We start from the raw sequence: 12,401 nt of genomic DNA, 5'->3' as shown, positions 1-12,401 counted from the left end.
ATTTCTGGGTATAAAGCAATCAAGGAAGATGAAGATACATCATGGAAATGGTACTTGCGGTAGAAGATAAACCATGATATTTTTGGAATGGTGAAGTAAGCTCAGGAGGCTAAATGATCTAATCTTGTTCCTTTTTCTTATAAAATATCTACCATGAACTAGTGCAAACAAGCAGTAGAAAAGCTTTATTTTTTCCCTTCCCACACTGAGTAGTATTTAGTGGTAACTTGGTGTAATTGTACAGAAGTATTGTTGTTACAAAAGTAGTGTTTGAGTTAGAACAATTTCATCATCTTTTGTGTTTAAGCTGAAAATAAGAAGCTATAGTGAAGTACGGTACTTTCAACAGTATACAAATTGATTATGGTGAATTATATACTTTCAAAATGTAAAACTTTTGAAGGCTTGCTGACATAAGTATGTGATCACTTGAGTTGAGTAAGATGTTCTCCGAAGGCGTTGTCTATTGGTTGTGGTAGAGGCTGATCTGGGATCCACATATTCTGGTGCAGTATGGATATTAGTAAGTGGAGGTTGTGTTACTGGTTGGGTCTATTGGTCGTTAATTCTCTCCCTTCGCAGCTGCCACTTGTTCTCTGCTGCACAGCGGAGGTTGCCCTCATGCAGCACAGCTCCCTCAAACAGATTTCCTCCAGTGCATCTATTGGGCACAATATCCTCGTAGTTTCTAAATGTAATGTTGAAATTCTTCAGGCTAACTTTAATGTTATTTACGAAGCATTTCCTTTACCCACCAAGGGCTCACTGCTCTTCCTTCAACTGGAAGTAAAGGATCTGTTTGGGGAGACAGGAGGTAGGAATGCAAATGAGATGACCTATCCAGTGGAGTTGGTATTGCTCTATCACAGTGGAGATGCTGTTCATGCTGTCCTCCTCCAGTATCCTAGTGTTAGTGCTTCTCTCCTTTTAGGTGATCCTCAAAATCTTTCATAAGGATCTTTGGTGGCATTGTTCCAGGACTTTCAGGGGCCTACTGTAGATGGTTCATGATTCAGCTCCATACATTAATGTAGGAAGGACAACTGCTCTATATATAGACCAAAGGTTTTGTTTGGACCTGTAGGTCAAAGTCTTCAAAGACTCTTTGCCGTAATTTTACATAAGCTCTACTAGCACTACTGAGGCAGTGGTTGACCTCTGAGGTGATGTCTGGTTTTGAGAAGAAAATGCTGCCAAGGTAGGGAAAGTAGTCTACATTTTCAAGGCTAATATCGCCATCTTTTATAGAGGGCTAGATAAATAGCCGGTTCGGCAGTGGCCAATATAGGACCTGTATCTTCTGTATATTCAAGGCAAGACCTACGGTGCTATATGCCTTGGCAAAGGCATTCAAGATACATTAGAGATCTACTTAAGAGTGCGCTGACATGACATGGTCATGTGCATATCGAAGCTCTAAGATAGTGGTGGTGTTGACCTTGTTCTTACCTTGAACTGACTGAGGTTGAAAAGCCTGTTGCTATTCTATACATGATGGGGATTCCCTGTGACAGGCCTTGGCCAATAAGGTGAAGTACGGCAGCAATAAAAATAGCAAATAAGGTGGGCACAATAATACAGCCCGTTTGACTCTTGTCTTGACAGTGAAGGGTTCTGATTCAGCGCCACTATTGCCAAGAACTGAGGCTGCTTTGCCATCATGCAGCATCCTCAGTATAAGTACCTGCTCCCAAAAGGATAAATTTTAAGGGCCACCTCACATTATTGCAAATGAGTGCAAAAGGGTTAAGCTCAGAAAAAATTAAATGCCATGAATTCCTGCTCCCACTACAGTATGTAACTCAGGTCATACTGCTTTTCTTAAAGCATTCCTATTTCCTACATGTACATCTCTACTAGATATTCCTGTAATACATCAGCTCAGTTTCTCTGTGTTATATTTCATCTCACATTGACCTCCACAAACTATGAACCAAGTCTTCCTTAAGTCTCCAATTTTACTCCTCCTTTAACCACAGGTGCCCAATGCCTAGATTTAAATGTTTAGCTTATTTTACTATTGTGAATATGCACATAAGGTCAGGGTCCTAGGGGACATTATTGATTACATGATTCCCATCCAAAAGAGCAGCCCAAACAACTTTTGTAAATTACTTCCGCATGCTTTAACATTCCAGATATTTTTACCAAAACAATCCTTATTAGACACCGTTTTTCAAAAGCCATATCTAATTCCATTATCACTACATTATTATTCCCTCCCCTTTGTGTGCAAACAGGTGTCTGTGGATTTTAATGTCACACCTTAATTGTCAAATTTTAAATGATAGTGCAGAATATGAAGAATTTGCTACTCAACAGTCCACAAAGCAGAAAAGAAAGAAAATAATTTTCTACTACTACTTTTTCTGGCTTTAATAACCTTGTAACTTCCCAAAGAGGGGTAAATTGGGGAGTAAAGATTAAGCAGCAAATTTTTAAAAAATCATTCAATGGTAACAGAAACTGGCTTCACATGTGTTTGACACCCATCCTAAAAGGGGCAGGCTCAGCAAACAACTAAACATCAGAACACTGCTCGATCATTACTATATAGGTAATCATAATTGAATACGCACATCATATTTGTTAATCCAATTGACCACTGGGCTATACTTCAGATAATCACATCCATCATTACAGGGTAACTTTGAAACTCTAAAAATCCCAGACATAATTCTCAATGCTACTACAGTTCAAGCATGAAAAATTAAAAATGATAAATCTGAAACCATTCTATACAAATGGATTTACTTTTGTGTATAAGAATTTTGAAACAGGGTGTTTATTAAGCTGTGTGGTAAAAGTTCAGGCACATTTAATAAATTTGGCAAGAATAAGAAGGTGATAGAAAGGATGTAGAAAATGATGTCCTTACAGGACCCTGATCTTGAGTGTAGAGTAATAATGAAATAAGCCAAAAATATACATATACTTTAGGTGAGAAACATCTGTAGATAAAGGGTAACATAACTCATGACTCCATAAAATAGGGAAGAGAAGAGTTTTGTTCTGAACAAGAAAAAGTGAGTGGTCATTGTGCAGCACACTTAATACATTATATCTCATGTGAGCATAAAATAAGGTAGTAAGAATGTATAACATTAAATTTAACACTATCCACATATTGTATATCCCCATAATTTGCATTTCTGTAGCCAGGTTTTGGGATGGACTGAAAGAGTGATAACCGGCACTTACAGAACTCAGACTTATGAAGGTCTTGAAAGCCATAGTGGAGAAAAGTCTAGGGAAACAGATCCTGAAATTAGAGCCAAAACATGAAGAAACTACCATTAATGGAATGGAGACAAGATGGGGATCCACAGGTGACAAACACCATGAAAGAGAAATGAATATATGCCTGAGGTAGATTACAGAGTTGAGGGCATGAGATGAGAATTTTAAGCATTAGATAATTTGCAGGGCAAGAGCATAGGTTAGAAAAAAACCCAAAATGACAGCTGATGAGGATCAAGTGTTACAAACCTAACTCAAGGGTTATAAGTTACAAGTGATAAAAGCTAAATCAAGGGTTATAAAGGAAAGCTTGCAAAAGTTACCTACCTTAGAGATGTTAATTTCAATGTAATTGAAGTAAATGGACAGCATCATGAATTTTGAATCCGTAACATGTTATAATGGAAACTGTTTCTTGAAGTTCTATTACGGCTGATACAGAACACTAATGGCAGGCATAGTCTACTTCAGCTGGAAAAGATGTTGCCACCAGTACCAAGTGAACAGTTTCTGGTAAGGTGAGAAAAAAAAAAAATGACTGGCTCTCTCAAAACACAGCTGATAGAAATTCTGAACACCTTGAGACAGGAGATCAAAGAGTACAGAAAGTACAAGAAAAGTGCAGAAGAGTTGAAACATGTAATACCACAAATCTAGAAGTTGACCTGACATCAGAAGGACAGATGGATGAGGGTACACCTCAAAGAAATCTGGTGATAGCACATTGCATTGGTTTGGTTAAGACAAATAAAGCAAAATCAAACAGATAGAAGGAGAACACCATGATAATCCACAATGAATGCAGCAAGTAGCTTATTTGACATTTAAAAAAATTAAATGTAATGTATCTGTAGACAAAAAGGGAAACATTTAGTGACTTGTAATACATCTGATAGTTGTCCTGTGTGGCGGTGGTGGGGGTGGGGGGGTTTGGTGGGCAAGCAGCGTGGTGGCAATTTGAAGAGGCAGGGCATTCAAAGATCTTTCAACAAATATAAAATCAAACAGAAGAGTTTGACCCAGTGCACTTCTTGAGGATGCTCTTAGTATAGCTTTGAAAAAAATGGGTAGAGAATCCAAGAAAGTGAAGTTGCATCTAACACTGGTGTGTGTGAAGACAGGTAATTACAGCAGCAAGAGTTGACTTGGGTTTTCGCAAAGTGAATCTGATGAAAGGGATAAGTTTGGAGGCGGCAGAGCAATTGAAGGTTTACATGGACTAATGGAAACATTATGAGCACATTTCCATGAGCAGTTAGGTAAGTGGGTGGGGAGAAAAGCGACTCAGAGTTTGAGAAAAAGTATATGATGAATCCAAGTTTAATTTTTCCTTACAGGCAGAGGATTTGAAACTGGTTAAATGCCATAGATGATAACGGAGGAAAGGAAAGCTTAAAAGACAATTGCATTAATTATTAATACCACAAAACTAGTAAGGTTAAATGGATTGGCATTGATTTGAATAAGATTGGACAAATGCAGAATTGCAGACAAATAAAAATAAATATTACTCAGCAGAGGAGAAACAGAGACTTTGATGAGAACAGGAAGAGATAAGTTAACTTAAAAAGTGCTGTAGATAATGGGAATTTTAACAGAAAGGTAGCAGAATAGAAACAATTCAGGTGAAAAGATACCAGAGGTCAAGAGGAGTCTTGTATTACTGCCAAGAGCAAAACAGGCAAGAAATGGAAGGCAAATGCTACTCTCCACGAGTGTCAACAGATTTACCTTTAAGTTGCTGCTGGATAACAACTACTTGAAAGCCTTGTAAACAAGAAAAAGACAACCATGCACATATGGGATCAAGTCACTGGTGAACAAGCAATAAAGATGAGGAGACTTGCAGAAGGTTGAGACTTGCATTAACCAAAGTTCATCGCAAATAGAGAATCGTAGTGGTCCATGTATGTGTCAGTGATTGTTAGTACAAGTTATAACAAAAATGAGTATACAAATCCTACTGCCCTTTCAATAAGATCATCGTAGATCTAGTTTTGCCTTCAACTCCATTTTCCTGCCTATTTCCTATAACTCTAGGCTCCCTATTGTCAACACAAAATTAATCAGCCTTAAATTTTCAATTATTTTCTCCATTGTCCTGTCATCCTCATCAAAATTGACCTATCAAGTCCCATCAGAATCTTATTTAAGAAGAAATCAAAGAATGTGAGGTTATAACAGAAAAATGATACTGAGATAGATGATCAGCCATAAAAGATAGAACAGGCACAATCAACCTATTAGTCTATTCTTGCTTTTATTTCTTGTGTTCTTAAGCAGATCCCTCCCATTCTTCTTATTGTAGAATGTTGGTCCATTCTGCTCATTTCCACCATATGAAGTTGAACTAGAAATATAGGTTTGGGCTGAGGTGAGTGCAATTAACATGTTACTAAAGACTACAAGAGAGTGGAGAAAGTTCAAGAAACTAACTAATAAAGACCAATGGGAGCCAATAACAGGCAAAATATTCAAGTAAAATGGCACCGTTCACTGCAAATGTCCTTCCTAAAATGAGACCAAAGCTCTCTGCTTAATTAAGGGAAGACTTCCTAACTCTGGTATTCCATCCCACTTGCAATAAAGGCCAACATCCACTTGCCTTCACTTGTTACCTTTTCTTTTCTTAAAAAAATAACACCACTCAATACTAACATTTAATGGTCTTACTCAATTTAAATACAAGAATACAAGAGCAGGGATGTGATGCTAAGGCTTTATAAAGGCACTGGTGAGGCCTCACCTTGAGTAATGTGAACAGTTTAGGGCTCCTCACCTGAGAAAAAATGTGCTGGCATTGGAGATAGTTCAGAGGAGGTTCACAAGGATGATTCCAGGAATTAAAGAGTTATCATATGAGGAACGTTTCATATGGGTTTGTACTCACTGGAATTTAGAAGAATGAGGGGGTTTCTCATTGAAACTCATCAAATGTTGAAAGGCCTAGACAGAGTAGATGTGAAAAGGATGTTTCCCATGGTGGGGAAATCTAGGACAAGAGGGCACAGCCTCAGGATAGAGGGGCATCCATTTGAAACAGAGATGTGGAGAAATTTCTTTCGCCAGAGGGTGGTGAACTTGTGGAATTTATTACCACAGGCAGTGTGGAGGCCAGGTCATTGGGGGTATTTAAGGCAGAGCTTGATAGGTTCTTTATTGGACATGGCATCAAAGGTTATGGAGAGAAGGCAGGGAAGTGGGGCTGAGGAGGGGAGAAAAGGATCAGCCATGATTGAATGGCGGAGCAGACTCAATGGGTCAAATGGCCTAATTCTGCTTCTATGTCTTATGCTCTTAGATAATATCGTTTTCTAATTATCCTAATAAGTGCCCCATCACAAAAGTTCTTTCAAAAAGATGCTATCTGCCATCTTGTTGCTCACTGCACTTTTTAAATATGATCTAACATGTCATTAACAACTTTATCTTGTAAATACGGTAGGTTACAAGTCTTATGCACACAAGTTTTAATTAGCTTCTATGCCTTTTGAGTTGTAGTTCTCACAACTTATTTTCTCCATCGAACTTTATATCATCCAAATCAATAAATTACACTCTAATTATCTAATTACAGACTGAAAGCAACTGAAGTTCCACACTGATTCACCTAGTTATAACTTGCCAAACTTAAAATTACCAGTTTATCCTTTGTTTTCTGATTGTCAAATTGTCTATCGATGCAGTTATCGTTGTCTCACTTTTTACTACAGTAATCTTTAAGGACTCGCATATAAATGTAAAGTACATTAGGTCCACGGGATAGCTTTCCTCTACCCTACTAGCTCCTCAAAGATTTATAGTAACTCTAAGATATGATTTTTCTTAAACAAAATCATGACCATGTCTAATCACATTATGCTTTATTCATACTTCCTTAATAAGAGACTCCAGTATCTTCCCCAAAGACTGATGTTAGGTTAACTAGTCTGTGGTACTTACTTTATGTTCAAGAAATGGAGGAGAGAAGGAGTGTACAAAGTATAAAAAGGAATAATTAACAGATTATCTAGGGAAAACCTCTGAGTCCAGAACTTTGGCAAACTGGGATATAATATGGAACAGGCTGGGAGTGAACTGTAGAATGAAAAAGTGGACAGAGCAAAAGTGTGAGAGATCACATCAGGCAGATGTTAGGGTAGTGAATGCACAGCAGACTTTGAGATGATAAGTTATTGATTACAGAAGTTAACAGCCAACTGGCACCTAATGCACTTGGTAACCTGGAGGTCTTAGATTACCAGCACAAGTGCTCATTGGATAAGAGTTTGAGGAAAGATGAGTATTTCTAGCTGCCAACCAACAACTGATTGGCTTTTCTATAAGCAAGATTATTTAGTACAATACAGTGGAAGGTAATTAACTGAGCAGCCATGATGGAAGCCTAATCATTCCATTTCAAAGGTCATTCCTCTTATCAGAAAGCAGAAACAATTTTAATTACATTAAGAGTTCACTATTATTGTAAAAAAAATCTTTTACCACCACAACTGTGCTTTAAGCATTTTCTTCGTGCTTGTACTCAGCTTTCCAGTAAACATCATTTTCAATGTAATTGTTTCATATTTTGTCAAGTGCATTTATTGACGTTGAATACACACAATTCTGATCTAATATTCCTGGGCTACAATTCAGAAACATATAGGATGATTCTTGCAGCTTTACTTACAAGTGTGTAGACACTCAGTCACTGTAGTTGGCTTGATAAGATAGCCCTTGCAGATGTAACAAGTGATGAAGGCGTTAAATTCTCTGACTAGATGTTTCCTTTGTGCAGCCATTGTTGGACAAGATTTACAGTAAAAGAACAGGAAAATCAGGCCAGAGTTGACAGGTGGCAGTATGTTTACAGGACCTGCTGTGCTGCACGGCACAGCTGCACTTCTCCAGGCATCTGTCTGAGAAATTTGTTGGAACAATTTGAAGAAAATCAACTTCTCCAGGAGCGCATTGTCCTTTAATCAAGGACCAAGGTTATGCTTTTTCTCTTCTGTGTTGTATAAAGTGTCCCAAACCTACAGCATTACAAGATAAAGATGTTAACTGAACGTTAAATCATATTGAAAAACAATGCAGTGGTAGTCTATCAGTTACTCTAAAACTACCACTTTACTCATTCAGAATGGCTCTTTGAAGTTTTACTTCTTTCTGATGCAATTTAACATTCAAATGTAAATTAATGTTATACATTACATGATACTCCCAAGTCGTAATCTTATAAGTATTAATTAATTGTTTTACTTAGGAGTGATGACATACCTTTTAGGCATTTTTAAGCTTTAATATTAGAACCAATAGAATTGATACCCAAGTACAAAAATTGCTCCAAAGTTATTGGAATGCAGGGCTAGTGAGCACTTCAAAAAATGTTTTTATTACAATAAATGGTATTTATTTTGGAAGCATTCCTTTCAATATGAAGAACTGTTGTAGAATAAAATACCATCTATAAATAGCTTACAGATATAAAGTACAATACTGAAAAACACGTAAAAGGAGTTTGTCATCTCAATGGGGAATTTCCAGTCTCAAACTCATATCAAAAGCAAGGACAATCATACTGCAAATTAAATCGGTTACATGGGGGAATCTGCAGTTTGCTTATTAGTTTTAGAGATCTTTCACAAAAAATGCTTCAAAAACAAATTTGTAATTATTCTTTAAATCAGAGCCTGTATATTAAGAACCAAGTATTTTACTAATACAACCTATGATTCAGAAATACAGCCATTCAGCTTAATAATAATTGAAAGCTTGGGTGAATATTATAACTATTTATCTGGACTTGCAAAATTCTGACGGGATAGTATATATGTTTTATCAATGACTCTGCGATTTGAAACTTTACTATTAATCCATATGCCATTACAAAATGCCTTTTACCCGTCACTGCCCCACAACTTCCCGACGCCGCACATTGAATGCTACTTGTGCATCCTCACGCAGCGACGGGTGTTAAGATGCAGCTGTGTGTAAAAGTAGGCCGTATCGCATTACTGGCCACCAATCGGGCATCCTTAATTTTACAAAGACCCTTGCCTTCTTTGCCGAACAGCAAATAAATGGGTACACTGTGCGAGCCGAACACGTGGAGCCCTGTCAGTTTCACTCGCTGTGTGCTGTCGGGTTGTGTGCGCAGGTGTGTGCGTGGACCTAGTGCGCACTGCACTTAGAAGAAGCCGTTCCAATTTCACCACACGGTCCCGGCAATGCTGTCCATGTATATCAGCTGACATGCTACGCAATAAATATTATCCTTGGGGTGTACTGGAGTACTGTTTATCCACAAACATAAACTCATCTCACCACTTGTATCTCTCGCACTGGAGAGATGCCGATTGCTTGAAGCAATCCCTCCCTGGGAAATTGAAAAAAAACTACGCAGCATGATGTAGCTGCTGGCTAGAGGCAAGGGGAAAGCGAAAGCCCGCTTACACTGTACCACCGAACGGTACCAAGCGCGCTATATGTCGTGTCTGCCTCTCATCAGGAAGCCACCAGCGTCACTATTTGCGTCAGTCTGCCAGAGAGGGGGGAGAAACAGGTCCGTTCGGACCCGGAGCCACAATTAAATCGTGTAAGTCGTTTTAACAATCCGATCGGATCCGGCGGGGAGGAAGGGAGAGGCACCGAGCCGCGTCTCAGCCCTGCTCGTCTCTGCCTCTCTTCCCCCCACCCTCCCCGCCACCCGCCCCGCTCTAGATATATATATTAAAAAAAGCGCTAGAAGTTTCCAACACAGTTTTGTGGCGCATTATTTATTTCCCAGCTGCCGGGCACCTTAACTTCAAGGCTGCTGTACTACCACTAACGGCAAGGTCGCTCGGCGTCTGCCTTGGCAACTTGATCCTGACACATGATCGCATCCTACACAAACTTTACGGTGCTGGAGATAAGACCCGGCACGGCTCGGCTCGGCTCAGTAAGACACACATCTAACCCTTTCCCTTGACTACCCCTCCCAATAAACAAAAACTCCTGAGTTATGATTTCTTCCTTCTGGCGAATGCGTTCCTTACCTTATTTTTCTCTCTCTCTCTCTCTCTCAAGAGGCCATAGTGATTACAAGAGGACTAGAGTAAAAAAAATATTGTTGTGGAGTGAAGCCCAGTCGGATGATGCCTCAACAACAAAAATAAATAAGGCAGAGAAGGGGGAGGGGGGAGAGGAGAAGCTGAAAGGGCCAAGTTTGTCTTGTGGGTGAATGGCAGTAAGCACTTGATACACTGTAATGAGCAGTAGTGAAAACACGGAAATACTCCGAGGGCGGAGGAGTTAGTTCTGCGCTTGTTTACGCATCGCCCGGGCACTCCACACCACGCCGCGCTGATTGGACCCAAACTAGGGCGCCCGCTTTGAATCTACTCCCTGGCCATACCCCCGCCGCCGCGGCACCCGTGCTCGGCCGCGCCGCTCCTGTGGGCCGCGCCCGGCCCTCTCGCTTGCTGACCTCTGCCCCGTGAGAACTCCCCTCCCCTCTTAGCCCCCCGCGGCAAAACCGGTCCCGCCACGTCCGGTGACAAAGTTGGCGGCGAGGCGCTGCCCCGCCTCGGTCCTGTTGGAAAGAGCCCGGCGAGTCGGCTCGGTTGGGGCGAACTAAACGGGAAGGGCGGGTGTTGGTGCGATCGCCGAGGCCGCAGGTGGTGGTGGTGGCGGCGACCGAGAGCCGCCGGTAACCGTGCCGTACCTGCGGGCCCGGCGCCACTCGTGTTTGGGGCGTTGGGGAACTGGGCAGTAACATCTTGTAGGATCACCGGCATAGCAACGGCAAGGTCCGGCGCCGTAGCAACCCGCAGAACACATGACATCATTGTTTTGGTGTCCTTAAAATGTGTGATGTCACAATTTCAAATTCCACCGCCGGTGACGTCATCGATTCTCTGATACTCTTTACTGCGTCATGCATCATCACCTGGTCACCTAGAATTAAGGATTCATTCAATGATGAAGAAAAAAATAAATTTATTATCAAAGTACATATATGTCACCATATACAACCCTGAGATTCATTTTCTTGTGGGCATACTCAATAAATCTATAATAGAATAATAACCATAATAGGATTAATGGAAGACTCCAGCAACTGGGCATTCAGCCAGTGTGCAAAAGACAACAAACTGCAACTACAAAAAGAAATAACAATAAATAATCAAGAAATATTAATAACTTAAGAGTCCTTGAAAGTGAGTCCATAAGTTGTGGAAACAGTTCATGATGGGGCAAGTGGTTACCCCCCCCCCCCCCTTTGGTTGAGGAGTAATAACTGTTCCTGAACCTGGAGGTATGAGTCCTGAGGCGCCTGTACCCTCTTCCTTGATGGCAGCAGCGAGAAGAGACCATCTCCTGGGGTGGTGGGGGGGGGGGGGGAGGGAATTCCCTGATTATGGATATTGCTTTCTTGCAACCACCTTCCATGTAGATTTGCTCAATGGAGGAGAGGGTTTTACCCATGATGGACTGGACCGCATCCAGTACTTTCTGCGGGATTTTCCATTCAAGGGCATTGGTGTTTCCATACCAGGGTGTACTGCAGCCAGTCATTAACTCTCCACCATACATCTACAAAGTTTGTCAAAGCTTTAGAAGTCATGCCAAATCTTTGCAAACTCCCAAGGAAGTAGAGGGGCTGCCATGCTTTCTTGGTAATTGTGCTTATATGCTGGGCCCAGGACGAGTCCTCGGAAATGACAGCAGTGAGGGATTTAAAGTTGCTGATCTGCTGTTCCTCCAATGAGAACTGGCTCATGGACCTCAGTTTTCCTTCTGGTCAATAACCAGCTCCCCCCTCTCTCTCTCTCCATCTTGTTTTACGGCGGTTGGCACCCAGCTTAATGGTGCATTACCGCCTCCTTCTGTTCCGGAGTATGCGATGGACTCACATTCTAAATCCCTTCACCCAATCGCACACATACACATACCCTAACCTACACTTTATCCTCCACATCCTAGTACCCTATTTCTGTTTATCCATCATATCCTATAAAAAACCCCTGTACCCCTTAAGAAAGCTAAAAATACCCTGACCTGCGTTCTCTCAACCATGCCCAGCAACCCTTTTAATGTGAATTCCTGCACCCCCAATTCCCTTAGATTAATTCTCATCATCTCTCTCTGTATCCCATACTTCCTACAACTTAGAACTACATGTTCTATTGACTCCT

General features: G+C 40.7%; 1 protein-coding gene across 5 annotated transcripts in view; it reads right to left on the bottom strand.

The window, feature by feature from the left end:
• pcgf5b (polycomb group ring finger 5b) overlaps positions 1–11,073 on the bottom strand; it is a 147,659-nt gene extending 136,586 nt beyond the window's left edge. The window contains exons 1-3 of one of the 5 annotated variants that reach the window (XM_073027424.1): positions 10,928–11,073; positions 10,260–10,313; positions 7,910–8,255 (exon numbers count right to left, since the gene is read on the bottom strand). In XM_073027424.1, coding sequence (XP_072883525.1) covers positions 7,910–8,021 — 112 coding nt within the window. In that variant the 5' untranslated portion in view covers positions 8,022–8,255; positions 10,260–10,313; positions 10,928–11,073. Of the gene's footprint in view, positions 1–7,909; positions 8,256–9,123; positions 9,283–9,546; positions 9,885–10,020; positions 10,068–10,259; positions 10,886–10,927 lie in introns of those variants that run through there. The other 4 variants (XM_073027423.1, XM_073027426.1, XM_073027425.1 and 1 more) reach the window with 4 other exon arrangements.
• Positions 11,074–12,401: the final 1,328 nt, after the last annotated feature.

This window comes from Hemitrygon akajei, chromosome 23 (assembly GCF_048418815.1).
Source record: "Hemitrygon akajei chromosome 23, sHemAka1.3, whole genome shotgun sequence".
Classification (NCBI taxonomy): Eukaryota; Metazoa; Chordata; class Chondrichthyes; order Myliobatiformes; family Dasyatidae; genus Hemitrygon; species Hemitrygon akajei.
This window is presented reverse-complemented; position numbering and strand designations above follow the sequence as displayed.